Source organism: Brugia malayi, assembly GCF_000002995.4.
Source record: "Brugia malayi strain FR3 genome assembly, contig: Bm_v4_Chr4_scaffold_001, whole genome shotgun sequence".
Taxonomy (NCBI): domain Eukaryota; kingdom Metazoa; phylum Nematoda; class Chromadorea; order Rhabditida; family Onchocercidae; genus Brugia; species Brugia malayi.
In genome coordinates, this window is record NW_025062478.1 from 10,221,767 (window position 1) to 10,241,398 (window position 19,632).

General features: G+C 30.9%; 3 protein-coding genes across 4 annotated transcripts; 2 read left to right on the forward strand and 1 right to left on the reverse strand.

Moving 5' to 3' along the window:
* Positions 1-1,247: 1,247 nt before the first annotated feature.
* Bma-swsn-1 (guanine nucleotide-binding protein alpha-7 subunit, putative) lies at positions 1,248-8,177 on the forward strand (the record flags this gene model as incomplete). Of its 2 annotated transcripts, none has more annotated exons than XM_001895529.2 (19): positions 1,248-1,279; positions 1,537-1,631; positions 1,992-2,074; positions 2,384-2,526; positions 2,707-2,820; positions 3,168-3,327; positions 3,844-4,002; positions 4,203-4,295; positions 4,468-4,579; positions 4,680-4,802; positions 5,048-5,185; positions 5,278-5,468; positions 5,826-5,960; positions 6,069-6,183; positions 6,403-6,576; positions 6,780-7,391; positions 7,520-7,623; positions 7,815-7,922; positions 8,046-8,177. In XM_001895529.2, 19 exons carry the CDS (start codon positions 1,248-1,250, stop codon positions 8,175-8,177), a joined length of 2,823 nt encoding a protein of 940 aa, XP_001895564.1. The 2 variants fall into 2 exon arrangements, with proteins under 2 accessions (XP_001895564.1, XP_042938261.1); XM_043082327.1 differs by having other exon boundaries at positions 3,889-4,002.
* A 1,367-nt stretch (positions 8,178-9,544) lies between these two features.
* Bma-sld-5 (Stress-activated protein kinase jnk-1, putative) lies at positions 9,545-11,171 on the forward strand (the record flags this gene model as incomplete). The annotated part of the gene is made up of 4 exons (XM_001895530.2): positions 9,545-9,759; positions 9,942-10,101; positions 10,458-10,558; positions 10,901-11,171. The coding sequence occupies 4 exons, from the start codon at positions 9,545-9,547 to the stop codon at positions 11,169-11,171; spliced, it is 747 nt and encodes a 248-aa protein (XP_001895565.2).
* A 1,255-nt stretch (positions 11,172-12,426) lies between these two features.
* On the reverse strand, positions 12,427-17,729 carry Bma-sptl-2 (conserved hypothetical protein,hypothetical protein; the record flags this gene model as incomplete). The annotated part of the gene is made up of 13 exons (XM_043082328.1): positions 12,427-12,649; positions 12,897-13,032; positions 13,387-13,513; positions 13,827-13,954; positions 14,188-14,385; positions 14,775-14,868; positions 14,996-15,120; positions 15,323-15,468; positions 15,737-15,891; positions 16,020-16,151; positions 16,482-16,547; positions 16,874-16,973; positions 17,542-17,729. The coding sequence occupies 13 exons, from the start codon at positions 17,727-17,729 to the stop codon at positions 12,427-12,429; spliced, it is 1,818 nt and encodes a 605-aa protein (XP_042938262.1).
* Positions 17,730-19,632: the final 1,903 nt, after the last annotated feature.

The window sequence follows — 19,632 nt, forward strand, 5'->3', positions numbered from 1 at the left end:
CCTGCCAACTGTAAAATATTTTATCAAAAATGCCACCACAACGTGAGATTATTTATTAGAATAAAAAATGAAACAAATAATTTACTTTAAAAAAAAAAAAAAAAAAAAAAAAAAAAAAAACAGGATTAATAAGTTAGTAACATAGTTCATCAATTTGAAACATTGCTTATTCAAAAAAAAAAAAAAAAACTGATCAATACTTTGCTAAATAGTTCCACTGCTAGTTTTATTAATGCTAAGTAGAATCTCAATAAATTTAATCTTTTTAGTGAAAGATTTCAAATGCATATATCTCTTACCTATTCATCCATCGCAACTGCGAATCGAAATTGAAATGACAGCGCAAGAAGGAACTAACCCTCTCCAAATGGATTAAATATAAAAAATGGCTCAATTATTTCGAAATAAATTAATTTATAACCTACAAGCCATTTTATATGTTTATTTTATGCTGCTGTTAATTCATTAATTAATCGAAATTTATCAATTTAACTTAAATAAAATGCTTACTTGCGTTTTGTTTGCAGTTTATGTGGATAGCAAAAGTTGCAGAATCACTTGTGAAAATGTAATAGTTATATCGAAGCATTCCTAATGACTCCTTGTAAAATAATGGAAAATTATCCTTCATTTATACGAATATAAGTTTTAAAATATTTTGAGGATAATTTTAGTGAGAACGTAGGATTTGCGTAATGCGTTGGTTATGTAATGATAATTTCACGGTTTGACACTAGTGGTTTAGTGAATCGATTGTGATAGTACTTATTGTTTGCGTTACGTTATTTGTTGTTCGCGGATGACTTAACTGTTCGGACGTGTGACATGTGGTTGTATCCTAGGTATTTGTATATGTTACATAGGTATATTGAGTCACGTGAGATGTGTAGTTTGGTAGGTCCTTACTTTTGTAAGCTTAATTTCATTGTAGCACTTTGATTGTTGTCTATTTGGTTAAATGATTTGTTGTTTGATTCAGAATATGAAGTACCACTTATCATAGACTCTTATCTCCTTGCTTATCTAGAAGTGCATGCTGCGATTAATAAGAGAATAAGGGATCATGTGAGAGAGTTATTACTGCGAAGTCTCTTTGTTTCATATATCGTAGAATGTGTGCTATCATATCACAGTTGACTCATGGGAACAATTCCCATCGGCTTGCTTTCTTAGTCCAATATAATGTTTATTATTCGATCTGCAGATTAGGACGACTATCGAAGTAACATCATATTTTATTCAACAGCATGTCTAGCAGCAAAGTTGCCGTCCGAAAGAGGTAATGAAAATATGTTTTTGCAACTAATTAAAATTGTTCTTGTTGTTATACTTTCGGATGTCATTTTCTAGTTGTGTTTGACTTTTTCTCAGTTGATTACTTTCTGGAATCATATATTCGGGATTTCATATATTGATCACTTAGTTGGAAATCAGTGTAGAAATCAATGCGAATCATCTTTAATCATAGATCTAACATGCAGAAAATTTTCTAATGAAAAATTTCAAGAGGCATATATAAATTTATATTGGTTTTAGTGGACAGAAACGGAAGCGAGAGGAAGATGATTCCACTTCGATACAGGACGAAGAAGATAGTCGAAGCGGACTCACGATGGTTTCAATACCAAAAGGTTCATTACTGTTTGTTTGTTTGTTTATAAGGAAATAGGGAATTTTAGGACCTTTTTTTAAACCTATAAGCATAAATGACTATGTTCCGTTTTTTGTTTTTTGTTTTTTCTTTTTAATTTTATCTTTTTGCATATGGTGTTTAGATTGCTTCATTTTGGTGAGTTTTTTTAAGAGCATAATTTTGAAACTAATGAATGTAATGCATTAAGATAGTGGCAAGTGTCTAACAGATCTAAGAAAATATTTTAGCTAATACTATCAGGAATGACCAAATGCAATTTTTTAGATTACTCATAACATGCATGCAAGCTTCATCAAACTAACTCAAGTGCACTACCACGAATTTAAAATTTTTTCAGGAAAAGAGAAAGATGTAGAATATTCTGCACCAAAGTCACAAAAATTGACGGATTTGGATGAAGAAGGTATCAAGGAGGGCGAGGTAGTCAATCATTGACCATTGAAATTTGAAAAACTAAATCTTATTTTGTTATATTAATGACATTACAATTCCTAGATAATACGAGGTTAATATGTATTTATGAGATTTGAAGCTACTTTCATGAAGGTCGAGATTCATTTCCTATATAACTACTGACTTGGAGTCTTCCATATTTTACATGGTTATAATAAAGCCTCTGTTTAGATATTCCCTGATTTTACAATGTCTTCATCAGTTCTGCGTGAAAAAATAGATTATTGAGCAGCTGCTTTTAAAGTTATATAGTAATTTAAAAATATGCACTTACAGGATGGTAACGTCATCGAACAGACGCATTATATTATCATACCATCATATGCCGCTTGGTTTGATTACAACGCTATTCATCAGATTGAAAAACGTGGAGTACCTGAATTTTTTAATGGACGAAACAAAAGCAAATCACCTGAAGTGTATGTCTAAAAGACCATCTTTGATTCAAAAATTAAATAAGATCTCTCACGTTTTACTTAATTATTTAAAGTGAAAACTAAAAAATCCAATCATTAAAGCTGTGACATCTCTAAAAGAAAGAAAATAAGATACTGAGGTTGCTGAGAGTTATTCGATTTTTATATATAATTTTGTTATAGGTATATGGCATATCGTAATTTCATGATTGATACGTATCGTTTAAATCCTTTTGAATATTTGTCCTCTACAGCATGCCGAAGAAATCTTGGCGGTGATGTATGTTCTATACTGAGGTAACTTTCTCTCAGTGTTCATTTCTTGTCTTCGGCATCAGAATGGCGAGATTTTGCATACTTATTTTTTTGCATTTGCGCTATAAAGTAGGGTAATGTTCTAGGAGTGAAAGGAAACGTTCTTTGAAAATTAATTCCCTACTTATACGTCATTCTTCTTTATTTCCCTTCCGTTTTGTGCCATAATTTTTGTTTATAAACGAAAGAAATTTTATCAAAATAATGGTTTAATAAGATAACTACAATGATAAATGTTCTCAAAATGATTAAATTTTTCATCATTTTGAAGCACGCGCAATTTTTTAGTGACTTTTGATTATGATTTAAAAGGCATCTTACTGTTATAGAGTACATTCATTTTTGGAACAGTGGGGTCTTATAAACTACCAAGTTGATTCGGAAGCACGTCCTGCACCAGTAGCACCTCCATGTACTTCTCATTTTATGGTACTGGCGGATACACCCATGGGTATTCAGCCTATCCAACCAACTCCTAATCTCGCTCAGGTTATTCTTCATTTTCAAAGTCTTTTCATTACTTTTTGTTTTTAAACTGATTGAAAAAAATTTTCATTCAAGTGCCCATATTCAATACTCACTTTCAAATAATTTAATCTTCGATGTTAAACTTTTCTGTAATGATGAAATCTTATTTAACAGCATGTTCGAGGCATATATATCTTTTTGCATCTGTAGCAGTGAATATGTTAGAATATAAAGTTCACAATAAAAAGTCATTTTGAATTCCATGGAATGGTAATTATTAAATGAAGTTATTGGAAATGGTATGGTGGTTTAGTCGTTACGTAAAGATTTATTACTTGGTTCGATCTCTGATAAAACTCTGTGATGACAAAATCGCGGTCTGTTCAGAGCGATTATGATTGATAATGCGTTTTCATTCGTACGAACACTGAGGGTGCTGATCAGAGAACTTTTAACCGTTATATTCTACCGTTATAGAATTCTTCAGGTATTGACTACTGTTAAATGATTTCGAATTTTCAATTCCACGTTTTTCAGAATGATGAAGTTAAAAAAGAAAAGGATAAAAAGGAAAAAGATAAGGAAAAGGATGATGAAAGTACAAAAGACGAGGGTAATGTGACGGTTAAGATTGAAAAACTAGGTGATGCTGGCTTGAAAACCGATATGTATGCAAAACACCTTGCCACGATGAAGGTTGGTGATCTTTTACTATTTAAATATTACAGATGCTTATTTCAAAAGATTTATCTTCTTTGTTATCATATAAAGATTATTAGAAAAGGAACCTTTTTGAAAGTTACTCACTAGCAACGATTTTTTACTTATTCATTACAATTTATATATTCTTGTTTAATGTTGACTTCATTTATTGTTTTTTCAAGAAAGAGTTACAGATGCGAGGAGCTGCTCCGAACAGAGATTGGACTGATCAAGAAACGCTATTACTGCTGGAAGGTTTAGAAATGTTCAAGGATGACTGGAATAAAGTATAAAATTTGTGAGCTTATAAAGGAAGGGGTATTATTAATTAGGATTATAGCTTCCTTATTTCTACTTTTCAGTTTCATTCATTCCTGCAATTATTTGAATTGTTAAAATATTAACTCTTTCATCTCTCTTGTTTTAACAATATTTTGTCCTTTATATATAATTTTTTAGGTTGCTGATCATGTTGGATCCCGTACTCAAGATGAATGCATCATGCGGTTCTTGCAGTTGCCTATTCAAGATCCGTACCTAGAAGAAGGAGGTGCCGAAGCTGAAATTTTAGGTCAGCGATTCTGTTATTTTATCATTAATATTATAAATTTTCAGGTTAATTAATAAAATGTACTTAATGAAATCAAGTGATATAATGTAAGGTATTTCAGGTCCTTTAGCATACCAACCAATGGCATTCAGTCAAGCGGGTAATCCAATAATGTCAACGGTAGCATTTCTGGCATCTGTTGTCGATCCTCGAGTTGCATCCAAAGCTGCAAAAGCAGCATTAGGTGCTGCTTAAAATATTTCTTTTTGCTTAAGTCAACATCCATTTTGATCAATTTTGCTAGTTCCTGCTTCCTTGTACTCACCACGAAATACGTAATACGTATTTACTGAATATTACTTTCATTCTATGTTGCAGTCTAAGAAAAATTTTTTGGAAAGAGATGTAGTTTGATTATATCTTCTGATGTTTTATCTTTATTTTTTCAAGAATTTTGGAGGATTTACATCTAAATACTCTTGTTTGCAGAAGAATTTGCAAAGATGAAAGAGGAAGTGCCTCCACTGGTTGCCGAAGCGCATGCCCTCAACGTAGAAGCAGCATCAGCTGGTGGTAAGATTGATGGTAGTGCAGGCCTGAGTGTTTCTGGAATTGCTGATGACAGAAGTACGTTTTTCGCTTTTGGGCTTTTGAATAAAAATTGATTAATTTTAGATTATTAGATTTATGTATTTTTTGAATTCCTGTTTTTGTTTTAGCTGACAAAGATAAAGGACCAGAACCCATGGATACTCAGTCTGAAGAAATGAAAACTTGTTCTTCAGCAGAAGGAAACAAAGATGCAGGCGAATCAAATGATAGACAGAAAGAAGATAATAAAAGTAAAGTTTCCGAAACAGTACAAGCAGCAGCTGCCGCAGCGCTTGCTGCAGCCGCAGTGAAAGCCAAGGTTAGTTTTAAAAAAAAACTTCGGAAAATAAGTTTTCCAGTTATACGGTATTATAAGGAAGTAATCCATCTACTATTTCCCTAGAAAAGGATAAAAGTTTTACAGAAATTTTCTGGGGTAATACAAATACACCATTAAGCCATAATAACCAAAAGAAGTTTTTATTATTACTAATTTTTTGTTTATCAAACATTAACTACAGCCGTCTTTTTGATTGCTATAACTATCATGCTAAGTCCTACTCCTGGTATTAGGAGCGAACTATCTTGGCTGCAAGCTTTGTTTGGGCTAAGCTGAAGCATTTAATATGTAGGGAATACAATATTTTATATAGTTTTCAGTATTGCTGATTTTTAGCATCTAGCTGCGATAGAAGAAAGACGCATCAAATCATTAGTTGCCCAGTTAGTTGAAACACAAATGAAAAAGCTGGAAATGAAGCTACGTCACTTTGATGAACTTGAAGCAATAATGGATAAAGAACGAGAGGCGGTAAGTAGATCTTTTGGAATTGCTTTGAGTTCGACATAAATTGACTTGAGTCTAATTTTAATTTGAAGTTGCTTGAATCATCTATCTGGAACCGTGTATCATTTGCAGCTTGAATATCAACGACAGCAACTAATTCTGGAACGACAGTCTTTTCATATGGATCAGTTACGTTATCTTGAACAACGTGCTAAACATGAAGCGCAATCAAAGCTTGTCGCTGGTGGTAAATTTTCAGTTTTTCAAAGCCCATCAAGCTACTGGCCGTAACTAATGTTAATGAGCGTGGAGTCACTTTGAATCTTTTCTTAGTCAAAGATGCTCAAATGTAGCGGCACTCCTTGTTACTTATTTCAGTCGAAGAATAATTCCAGCTTTTTAAAATATATATATATATTTTTTTCAACTTTGTTAGTAACTACATATGAAGACAATAAAATTGTAGGTCAGCTACCGCCAAGTTTACCACCTGGCTTTGAAGTTAGTGGTCCACCTCAGCCGCAGCAGCAAGTACAAGTACCTGCACATTCAGTAGGTGTTTCAACATCCTCTGTGTCGTCCAGTTGTCCACCAGCTGTAGGTCTAGCATCAATGCAGGCGCAAATGACTCATGATAGTGGTTTGTTTTTACTATTAATTTATATCAAGACCATCGAGAAAAAATTTAATTTCAGTCAGTGTCTTTTTTTTTTAATGTAACACACTGCATACAAGTTATTACAGTATATACTGATCATCTTATCTGATTCATCTACTGATGTTGGTTTAATAAGCATTACTTTGATTATAATTTAACTTCTGTTATTTCTTTTTTTTTTTTAGTTCAAAAAATGGATACCTCAGAGACGTCAACGATTGCAGTATCCGTTGCTATGCCTCAAGTATCACAGCAGGCACTTGTTCCAGCTTCCTCTGCGGTGACGCAACCAAACATTACGACTGCATCACTGCAAACAAATATAAGTGCTGTGCCGCCACCTCAATCAAGTATGACTGTTGGACCACCACAGCCAGGCATGACTGTAGTACCACCACCGCAAACAGGCATGTCTGCAGTACCATCACAATCAAATATAGCTGCAATACCAACGCAGGTGCAGCAGCAGCACTCACAAGCCCAACAACATCCACAAATCCAGCAACCGCAACAACCTACCCAAACTATACAGCCGCCACCTCAGCAACCAACCTCTACAACTGGTACTATGAATGTACCTCAAGTCATGACTGTACAGCCGCAGCAGCATTTGCCACCACCACCACAGCAGCAGCAGCAACAGCAGGCACCGCCACCTCAGCAACAATATCAGCAAGCACCTCAGCAACAACCACAACTTCAGCAGCAACCTTATCCTCCTCAAGGTGGTTATCAGCCGCAGCAGCAGTATGCACAATATGCGCAGAACACTTCCCCACAGCAGTATCCACCACAAGGTTTGTTCAGTTTAGTTTAACTTAGTTTTAATCAATTTTGATTTATGCGTATGGGCATAAATGCTCAACTTCAGGCATTTTTATCTTGATTTATTCCTCCATTTACTTGTTTTGATAAAACGTTTTAGGTTATCAAAATGCGCCATCACAAGGATACTATGGGCAGCCTGGAACTCGACCGCCTTATCCGCAACAATATGCACAGCGACCGTCTTATCAACAGCCAATGCAGGTAGATTTTTCAAAAAAAGCTTTCCAAATTATTTAAATGGTTTTTGATGACATTTTTGTCTGTGAAGAATACGTTTGCATATCGTAAATGATTTTAAAATAATTGGATAATCACTATGTTGTATAATCTTGATTTGATTATTATACTATTACATGAGATAGATAGGAATGTAATGGAGTCTTAAATTTCAGGCCTATGGTCAACCAGTGCGGCCAAGTTTTCCACCGACATCAGCGGCAGCTCCTCCACCAGGTCAAAGTTATGGTTATCCTCAAGGCTATCCACCACAAGGCCCACAGGTAAAATTCATGATAAGGATTAATACAATAATGAGTCATTCCGCAAAAATAGTGTTGCACTGTTAATATTAATTGATGAGGACTTCTGATTTTTCAAAGTTTTATCATATTTTTAATTTGTAGTATGCACCACCCGGTGGTTATGCGCATCCGCAAGGACAACAAGCACCTCCGCCAACTTCAGTGCCTCAGCCAGTAGAGTCTTCGGATGCTGCTACGCCACCTATGCACCAGGGAACGCCATCGAATCAATAATAAATGGGTGTTTTGAAATTTGGTTTTATTCATAAAATGGTCATTAAATTTGTATGATTTTGATAAGAGATGTTTTGTAGTGCGTTATTGTTTCCATATAAATCAAACCAGATATCAAACTCAAATTAGAAATTTTGTTTATCAAGCTTTATCAGATGATAGGTTCAATTGTAATTTGAAACTATTCTGGATAGCCCACTATAATGTTTAAAATACATTATTATTATTGTTACTATTATTATTAGTGAGTATATATTGGACGGTCGGATGAATTATGTTAATGAATCCGGTTTTAATATGATAAGGATTTTGTCCGACTTTTCAAAAGAAAGTAATATCACTCTGTTTGATTTTCCAATTCACATTATGTCCTAACTCATTGCCGTTATTTGATATTATTTTTAACTTCAGTTGTTGCTTTGGAATTTATTATGTTTATCTGTTGATTGTTGTAGGATATTATTGACAGGTAGGTGCTTGACTCGCTAAGCAGTTTTGTAGCAGTTTTACTCCACTGCCAAGACAATCTGAAAATTAATAAGTGTAGAAGACCACCGGTGAGAAATTCTCAAATAATTATAAATTATTTATTAGCTGAAAAATTTTTGATTATTCATATATAATTTGAGTGAATGCTAAGTTTGTCATCTTGATTGATGTTATGAGTCATTGTATGCTACGGAGGAAAGAAGACAGCGAAACCTCGGATCTGAGCTTTTTTAAGTTATAACTTTAAAATTATTTTAAACATTATTCATTTTGCAAAGATTTCTTTCAGTTTGTATGTATTTGTCAAAAATAAAATGTTTTTCTCAATTTGTGCCATATTTTTTCAACGTATTAATTTATGCGTTACAATGTGGATGGTATTGCTGTTCCGATCTTACGACAAGTTGAAATCCTTGTTTTGGTTTTTGATCCATTAAGACTGGATTTGACGTGGATTGCTTTGGTTTTCGCAGTTCATCTACAGCTTTTCAACTTTTGTTTGTTTGCTTGTTTGTTCTACTAACTTATTGCAAGGATTTTACTGGCGAGAATAGCAAGATTGGAATAAGCTAGAAGTGAAGTGGATTTAGCTAGACGATTGAGTAGTTATTAAGAAATGATATTTCATTAATATGAACAAGGATATTTTATCAAAACATATATGTTTTCGGCTGAATTCCTTAGTGCAGTTAACCAAAGGTGTATTTGGATTTGCGAGTTTTTTTTTTTCTTTTTTTTTGAAGTGATCTTTTTGAGAATTTATTGTAAATAATTTACTCATGAAAATTCACAAACGATCTTCCTGCATTCAGATTCTTGAATTCCAAAATTATGGAATCTATTTTGAATAAATCAAAAAACTGAGTGAACGGTTTTCAATGGATGAAGAGAATGACTGTAATATTACGGTGCCAGCGGTGGACGAGCTAAGATTATCATCATTATCATCAGAGATTCAAATAGCTGATACAATGGATGAAATTGAAACTATGAATGATAACGATGATGAATCGATTACACCATCACAACTTGTCAAAGAAATTACAATTGCATGGCAAAATGAAATTTGTGCACCGCGATTATTGCCACATATGTAAGTTATAGATATGTCACAAAATGTCATATCATGCATGAAAAAAAAAAGTATTTCATCAGTTCATTATTTATAATTTATTAAACTCAATAATTAAAGTAATTGATTTGTGTTAACAAAAAGAATTATGAATGAAAAAAATTTATTCTACATAAATTGTGTAGAGATTTCTTCTTTTTCAGTGAAACTGTTGTTGATTTAATGATTGATCAACTAGAATCCATGGAAGAGAATTTTAGCAAATGCAAGGATCATACTTCATTGAAAATTATTCTGCATAAGATGGAAGTACAACGCTTAGCTTACATAATTAATGAGTATATTAGAGCACGATTAAAAAAGGTTACAGTTTCTTAAAACTGAGAAATTTGAAGAAATCGAAAGATTTATAATTTGGCTGTACGAAGACTCAATAATCAATGAATGTTAATTTAGGATTTTTACTGTATTTTATTAACTGAAATGCTGAGTTTATGTAAATTGTAATGTGAATATACAGGTGACGTTAATTTCCTTTCATTGGAAATAAAGTACTAAGGGGTAAATTAAATGTGAAAAATAATGTCACATAGCAGAATTCTGTTTGTAGGATTTTAGCTAATAAGAGAAGTATATAATTGAAAATTTTCTTTTTTTTAAAAAAATTTATCCCATTGCATTGCTAAATAAAAAATATTAGGATTTTTGCTATCTTCCAGATTGAAAAGGATGTTGAAGTATTACAGAATGAAGATAATGAAAGAGAAAAGACAAATACGCCACGTTTGCTTAGTTCAGCTGAAAGGGTTTTTGCTGAGCGGTATAATTTACTATTCTTTTTATCATAGGATTAGTAAAATTGTGCCATTTTCATTACATTTCATTTTGTTTCTTTTTTTTTTTTTCTTATTTTTCCTTTACTATTAGGTGATAATTCATACAATGTTGCATAATGATATTCTAGTGAATGTTTTAGTTATAAGAGATGTTTTGATCAAAACGATTAAGTCAGATTAAGTATTTTTGTGCTAGATTATTCACCAAGAGAAATCTTTGTTCCAATTAATCGTCACACTTATCAAATATTAAATGAATAGAGATAGCTTATTGCTTTTGAATTTTTGAAAATTTAAAGATATTATTGATATTGCTAAAATTACAGTTATGAGCTTATCAAACGTCATTTATTGGAAGCGAATTTTCTGGAACGAATACCACCAGCGCTACAACGTCTTCCAACTACAGCACTTGATATGTCTGCTGAACGGGTAATTGTCGAAGTGACTAATGATCAGCAGGAACAGGTAATAATTCCTGAAATGACTGATATATTATCAGATCGAACTATTGATTTGCCACCCGGTTCTATTCATTTCATTCCGTATCCATCTATAGCTAATCTTCTAGAAGCCAACAAAGTTCGTTTACTATAGTATATACATACATCACTTTCTCTAGGTTTTTTTTTATTTTTATTTTAGTATAAGAGACAACTTCTCTGATGTAAATCACTAAATTATTCTCTTATGCCACTTACACCTCACTTTTCATTTCCGTTTACAGTTCTTATCATAATGACCAAATACTTCTTTTACATATTTTTTTTTTCGTTTTTTGTTGTTTCTTGTTGCATAAACATTATCCAGTGAATAAAGCAAATGCAGTGTGAAAATTTCTATGAAATGGTGTGTACCTTCCTTGTTGCTTTGTTGTCTTTCATCATTCATATATTTTCTTTTTTCTTCTTTATCACTATGAAATTGTTTAGATTTGATCTCTTTGTTATTTTAATTCATCACTTCACTCAATGTATAGCAGTAAGCGATAATTTCAGATCTTTTTTCAATTGTAACATTCTGCAAGTCTTATTTCATTCCATTTCATTAACGCACAGGAACAAAAATGCAAAGAATTTTTATTGGAATCAAAGCACTTCGACAAAATTATAAGTAATTGGAGACAATAACAAAAAATCATACGAGTAATTTTGATATATAATAAATGTTTGTTATGAGTGATAAAGGAATGAATGTAGAATATAAATTAACCAAAGCAATAATGAATTAAACAATTTTTATACTAATTTTAATCACCATATAATTTTCTTCTTTGAAGCCTATCACAACATGTCCAAATTGTTTATGTACGAAATTGAAAGTTAACAAATAGATTTCAAAATGACTTCAAATAACAAAAATTTTGAAAATAACTGGCAGAGAGATCGTTGTTAAGTGTTAAAATATCTCACGAAATGTTTATGATTCATCGTTTAACTATTCCTTAACTATCTTTTACTAAAACGAACAAAACAATGATTGAATGGCACATGAAAATACACGTGTAGATAATCATATATGTCGAAATTATAGTAATAAAAAATAATTTGAAGTGGAATTCCATGCAAATAATTCTCTCGAATATGATGGTTCTTAGAAATCTCTCAATTTTTCTTTCTCTTGGAGAAAAAAAATCTTGAAAATGGATATTGTAAAGAAGGTTTTCAAAAAAAAGAAAAAATTCCATTCCTGATCGGGTGTTTTTTTTTTTTTTGAAATTTTGTGCCTATGAAGATAAAAACTATACGAAAGCCAATTTTTTATTTTTTGATTTTCATAAATGTAACATATTTCAAAATCTTTTCGAGTGGAAAAAAATGCAGCTTTTTTGGAAGTTTGATGACTCCATAATTTACCAATCAATTGCTAAATTTGCATATTTCTGCTTGACTTGTGATGATAGTACATTGCTTTCTTCAGCAACCTCTTTGATTGCATTTAGCACATAATTTAGCATTTCTTTGGAATGAGCAGCACTAAGGCAAATTCTTACTCGACTTTCAGTTATATGTGTTGCCGGGAAAGAAACCACCACAACTCCAACACGTCGACTCAACATTTCACGACCCCAAAATCTAAAGGGAAGATTTTTTTTTAATTTATATGAAAAACTGTATTTAGAATAATGGAGAGCATATTTTCAGTAGTAGAAAAGAAAGCAAATGCTAAATTCATTCATAAACATTTTCATTTACAAAAATGACAATCCTTGTATTTGTAACGTACTGAAAAATCATAAAAAAACTGAAATTCATAACATTTTTTTCAGCAGTACTCAAATATTTCAATATTTTCTTTCTATTTAAAATTTCAATTCCAAACCCGCATTTCGTAGGATAATAAAGCATAATTGGAACAATGGGACTATCATCGGATCCACATACAATGCAACCCATACGTTTTAGATGTTTTCGAAAATAATGTGTATTACGCCTCAAATTTTGCCTTCGCATTTCACCTGAAATCATTCAAAGATTTAACTTTTCAAAAACTTAAATTTACCCTGAATAAACCTAATTGAAAGAAAATATTTTATAATCGATAGTTATTTCTGTTTAATAACGGATTCTCATACGATGCAACCCATATGTTTCAGATATTTCCGGAAATAATGAAAGAATTCATAATTCAAAATACCAGGCATTCTGGTTTGAATCATTAGAAATCTTAATATTAAAATTAATTTCGACAATTAACTAGTACATATAGATATCTTACATACAAAAAATTTATACAAAAAATGTTCGTATGCCCAAATACGTACGTACATATACGTATTGGCAAAGAAGTATCACACGCATGTAACGCTTACCATCATTAGAACCATCTAGACCCATCATAATTTTCATTGATGATATGATCTGCTGTGCAACAGGGGGTGACATTGGAAGTGCATAAATTGTTGCAGCCGAATTTGCTCGTATATAATTTATAAGCTGCTGAAAAAAAAGAAAAAAAAAAACCAATTATAATATTCCCGTAATGCTATTCATAAATGAAAGGAGAAAGATAAGATAGTAAATAGAATGCTAATAATAACAATTAAGAAATTTATAGGAATTCAGTAAATTTTGGAGATAATCATGAATTTTTAAAATCAAAAATTATACTATTTTGTTTATCTATTCATTTTGAAATATAAATAAACTACTGAAAACACCTATCAAAGATGATGGTAAAAAGTATTTAAAAAAATTGTAGGTAATATTAAGAAATTAAAACAGTTTATATTAGATAGTAGCATATATTTACTTTATTGCCTGCAATATAACCACCAGCTGCACTAAAACTTTTAGTGAATGTTCCCATTAGAATATCAACATCGTGCGGATCACAACCCCAATAATCAACAATTCCACGTCCACGTGGACCCATTGCTCCTGTATAGATTAAAAGAATTAATTAAATTGTAGAAACAAATTCAGAAATTGCAGATATGTATTAAAAAAAAAAACGACTGTAGAAGATACATTACGATTTCAAAGTTGAAAGAGAAATGCAAATAAATGTGTGACGATAAATCATATTTCCAGGAAAAAAAATAATGCATACTAGAGTTGATCCTCTTAATATATTCAAAAATGAATTTCAAAATGAATTAATCAAAATTTACCAATGGAATGTGCTTCATCAAGATATATGTAGGCACCATATTTCTTCTTTAGTGCAATAATAGCTGGTAAATTGCATATTGAACCTTCCATGGAATATATTCCTTCCACAATGATTAAAATTTTGGTGAATGGCTTCTTTGTCTTCGGATTACCATATACAATTGCATTACGAATAAGTCTTTCCAAATCTGCCATATCTTTAAATGAAAAAAGAATGAATGTTACAAGAAATTTTTTCAAAAATAATAATCATTGAAATAGAGATTATCAAATTTAGCATTAAAATTAAGAAATGAAAAGGTAATTCTGATTATAACATTAGACTACAACATATAAGTCAATAATCAATTTGCTTCCCTTATATTGAACTTAAAAAATTACGAATGAAGATTAATCTATCTTCACTATCATTATTGAATCGCATTTTTGAAAAGAACTGAATTGTGAAGCTTCCCAAAATAAGTAAAAATATGATTTTAAGCAAAGATGCAGATAAAATATAACACATTATTTTTCTAATTATATAATTTTCTAATCACGCAATAAAAATTTCACAAAAAAAAAAAAAAAAATTCGAAAAGCCTACCGTCGTGTTTGAAAATACGGACTGTTGCTCGTGACATTCGACTGCCAAGAATAAGTGATGCATGATTGAACTGATCACTAATTATAATTGAATTCTACAATTAACAATAATATTAGCATAAAAAAATTAACTTAAAATTTCACTGTAATATAACACAATAAAGATATAAATAGAGTAAGAATTAAGTAAATGGAATAATTCAGTATAATAAAGATACTTACTTCATCAGCTAAACATGGTGTATTCAGAGAATTAGTAGCAAATCCCATACTGAAACATATAGCATCATCAACACCAATAAATTGAGCTACAAGCTTTTCCAGATCTCGTTGTGCCTTTGAAAATCCTAAATATATTTTATGCAATTCATGGTATTACTATTAATGTAATAAAATTATTGTTTATATATAATTCAGTAGCTATAATACTTTATATTTGGAACCCTTAAATACTAGTTTGTCACAATAATAAAAACTAATTAAAAAGAAGTAATTGAATAGTAATTAAAAAGAAAAAAACAAATTTCTATTATGATGCATAAGTAATACCTAATTGTTGAATGGAGCAACATGTGGATAATCCTTGCTCGTCGATAATTGCTGCTGCTTCATTTCCACATATGTTATTAGTTTCAGCAAATCCCATATAATTATATGATCCAACATTGATCACTTCTGTTTCAGTTCCTGTGTACCTAATAAATATGAAACTTTAATTAAACGATTAATTAATTCATAATATTAAACATTAAATGATTAATTTAATTAATTCATATATGAATGATTAATTAATTTAATTCATAATGTTAATTCTTCACAAAAAAAAAAAAAAAAAAAAAAAATTCAAATGTTTGCTTCTTTTCATCCTTCAGTTTTTTGAAAGCAAACTAATAACATCAATTTTGAGCAAAGAAATTATTGAATACTTGTTTATCCCCAACCAAAAAAAGTGTAAAATGTTACTTATAAGTCCAGTTGTAATCCTCAGAAGTACGATCCAGAAGTTTTACAGTTGCTCCTGGAACACTACAAATTGGTCGTTCAAAAACATCTCGTACACGCATGTAACAATTTCGTTCGTAAATAGCTTCAAATTCTGAGAAAAGTGGCACGAAGTTCTGAAAATCAAAATTCTGAAGAAAAAAATAATACGGAAATGAAAAAAAAAAAAAAGGACATTTTTCTTAATTGTTTAATTTATCTACCAAATTTATCAAAATTAAGTTCGAAAAATCAAAGTACTAACCTGTTCTTCTGGTCTTTCAACAGCAGCAAAATTCTTTTCAATGCCGTGCCTTCGAAGCAATTCTCGTAAGAATGCAAAAATCATCAAAACAGTCCAACAAAAGTAAACAGAGAGTGAAGTCAAGAAACTTTTCTGGAAAAAAAAAAAAAAAAAAAAAGAGTTTGATTTAAAATTGTGGAATTTCTTAATCAACATAAATGAAGTGATAAAATATTTCAATAGTTTGATTGCATTGAGATCCATGTACGAATTTTAAAATGAATTTGTCACAAATCAGTATCAATACTATCTTATTTTCGTAACCTTCATTTAACCAAGAGTTTTGGATAACAAATATTTATGAAAGTTTTAAAATAAAAAAATTATACTGCCATCTTGTAAATAGTTCTGTGCAATCGGTATTACGTCAGAAATGTAAATATGCACTAGGTAACATCTTAAAATTACAACAATGAAGTATACCTGGTCGAATTCATTTCCGCTAGATCTTTGAAACTTTTCTTCATGCTTCGATTTAATAAATCCATTCTGAAATTCCCTTGCGAAAATTTTGTTACAAATGAAATTTGATGAATACAAAAAATACTAGTGCTATTCGATAATATATGCTTAGTGAAATTTTATGGTACTCAGAAGTTGTAGCTAGAAATTAATCAAAAAAGAAGGCAGAAATTCACGATATTTAGGATCTAAATAAATTTACACACAAATTAAACTACCCATTTGTTACTAAGTTACAAATAATTACTTCCAACAATGAAATTTGTTCATTCGCAAATTCAAAATATATTTCAACAGCATTACTTTTGTGCAACTGTCCCCTTTAATGATCTAACCTATCCGGAAATACATACCTGTTGTGACAATTCAGTTGACACATTATAGTTAGATTCTCCCTCACATCTGTTAATATTCCACGAGTATTCTTTGATATCACTAAGCGTCTGATAATACCTGCATGTATGCTATATACGCATGTGATTAACATTTTATTTAAAAATAAAAAATTAATCCAATAATTAGCGATTAACAATTAAGCAATAGCAGTCATTAGTTAATAATCTGATAGAAATAAATTTTCAGTATTTGGAATGTTTTCTCTTTCTCAATTTTTTCGATGATTTTGAAAAGAAGATAAAAATCAAAAAAAAAAAAAAAAAAAAATTGCAAAATAATTGATTTCAAAAAGAATGAAAACAAAAATAATATTACAATAAATAATGGTAGCAAAGAAGTGAAAGAATGTAAAATGATTCATCAATATTATCATTAATAATAGTTTAAATGTATTACAAATATAACATACAAAAATTAAATAGGCAAAGAGAAAGGGAGAGAGAGAAAGAGAGGAGAAGGGGAGAAAAAAATGAAAATAAAATCTGAAAAAAAAAACAGAAGAAAATTCTCAGATCACATTTTCTTTCAATTCTTTCATTTTCAAAAATATCATCAGAATGTTATGAAAGTGAAAAAAAAGTTTTTCTGTAATTTAATTCAAAAAAAAAAAAAAAAGAAATAATACTTTTCGGACGATTCCACAAATGTATTAGTATCAGGTGATGTTATTGTTGATTGATGATGGGTTAAAGTTGAAGACTGTAATGCTAATGATGGACAAATATCATATGGTATCTTCCGTAATGTTTCCGATATTTTGGAACATTCCTGACCAGTTAACGGTAATGAATCCAATGATACCGTCTCATCCATTCAAGATTTAGTTGGTTTCCTGTAATGGAATAAATAAAGCAATTAATTTAATTGTGAATATTTTTAGTAAACATAATGCAATGATCATTTCAAAAATTTATTCCGTACAACTGATAGCTGGAAAACGCTTCCACCGACGAAATATGGATAATAACATCCGGAAATTGAATTACAGTATAGTGTTGAAATTAGGAAAATGTTACATCATCGAAAGATTCAGAAAGTTAAACATGATAAATACTATGAAAGAGTTTACCGGAACATTAATCAGAAATACTGGAAGAGGTATAGGAGAAAGTACGGAAAATTCGAAATGCATGTAAATATATATAAAAAGAAATAATTAAAAAAATAAATATTGAATAAAAGAAGAGTTAAACAAAATTTTATCTTAAATTTCACTAATTTTTCTTTCGATTATTTTCTAAAATTGATTATTATTCAATTTTTCTAAATCGTTTCCGATTGAGAACTTTTCGATTTATTAGTTTTCGACTTTTCGTCTTTTCAACTTTATCACTGATCACCAAATAATTGTGAAATTCAATCCAGCATTACCGATACTGTGTATGTATGAAGAGGAAATGATCAGCAAACGTAACACACGTACGTCAGTGATAAAAAGTCACAGCGTACAGCGCAACAACTAATGACGCAATTGTATAGCATCTACTACTAATAATGGAACAAGGAAATGTTTAGAGGTCACATGAAAACGCTTCAGTGTTTCAAATTCTAATTTTGTGTGATAGTAACGTACGTACATACACACATACACACGCATACACACATACATATGCAGACAAACACACACATACACAGACAGACACATACATAGGTATGCATGGGGAGACAGGTAGACAGTTGTAGGGAAGGGATTACACGAGTAACACAGTAAGCGTGCGTTGATGTGTTGACCTCAAATGCTCACCTTTGGCCTTTCAGTTGACAAAAAAATGAGGAAGGAGGGAGAGAGAGAGGGAAAGGGTGAGAGAGAGAGGGAAGGGATGAGAGAGAGAGGGAGAGAGTCTTCTATAATGAGAATGAAATATGTGATCGTCTAACTTTCAAAAAAAAAAATCACCTATACCTCGTTTAACACCCACTTACGCCATAAAAATCTAAAGATGATCTATGAACGAAATGAGAGGAAAGGAAGAGAGAGAGGGAGAGAGGAAAGAAGAGAAAGGGAGAGAGAGAGAGAGAGAGAGGGAATGTAACGATACTAAATTTTTGTTACAAAAGGAAATATCGGTCTCAATAAATTTTCACCCTCTTTTTCTTAGTTCTTTTTTTCAGAAGATTGATAGATGCGATAGATTGGTTGCGACGATTTAATAATGATCGATCGAGAGTGAGCTCATTCGAGAATGATTTATCCCGCGATTGCTCATTTACTGAGAAATGATTGGTCACAAGTTTCTCTCGATAGATAACGATACAAATTGAGAATAGTAAAGTTTATAATTTTTTAAAAATTTTAAAAACAAAATTTATATATTTGCAGTTTATAAATGTAAAAATTTTTAGTGATAACAATTTGGGATAATTGTATAAATGTGCGAAAGTAATTACAATCATACTTTACCCATATTTTACCCGTTGGTAGTAACCAAAGCGTTGTACAAATTAACCCGAAATCCCGATATCATGATAAGATATAACATGAATGTTTAAAATTTAGCATAAAAATCAGTTAGGCTTTTAATGGAACAATTTAAATGATTTTCAATTCAATTTATCTCTAATAAATCTTGAAATTTCCAAAATATATGCCCAGGTTTAATTGGTCATAAATTACAATCAGATTATATTTGAATTAAATAATTACAACATTTATTTCCTTTTTTCGTCACATGCAATGCGACATTTCCGCTATACACGAATGCTATGGTGATGATAT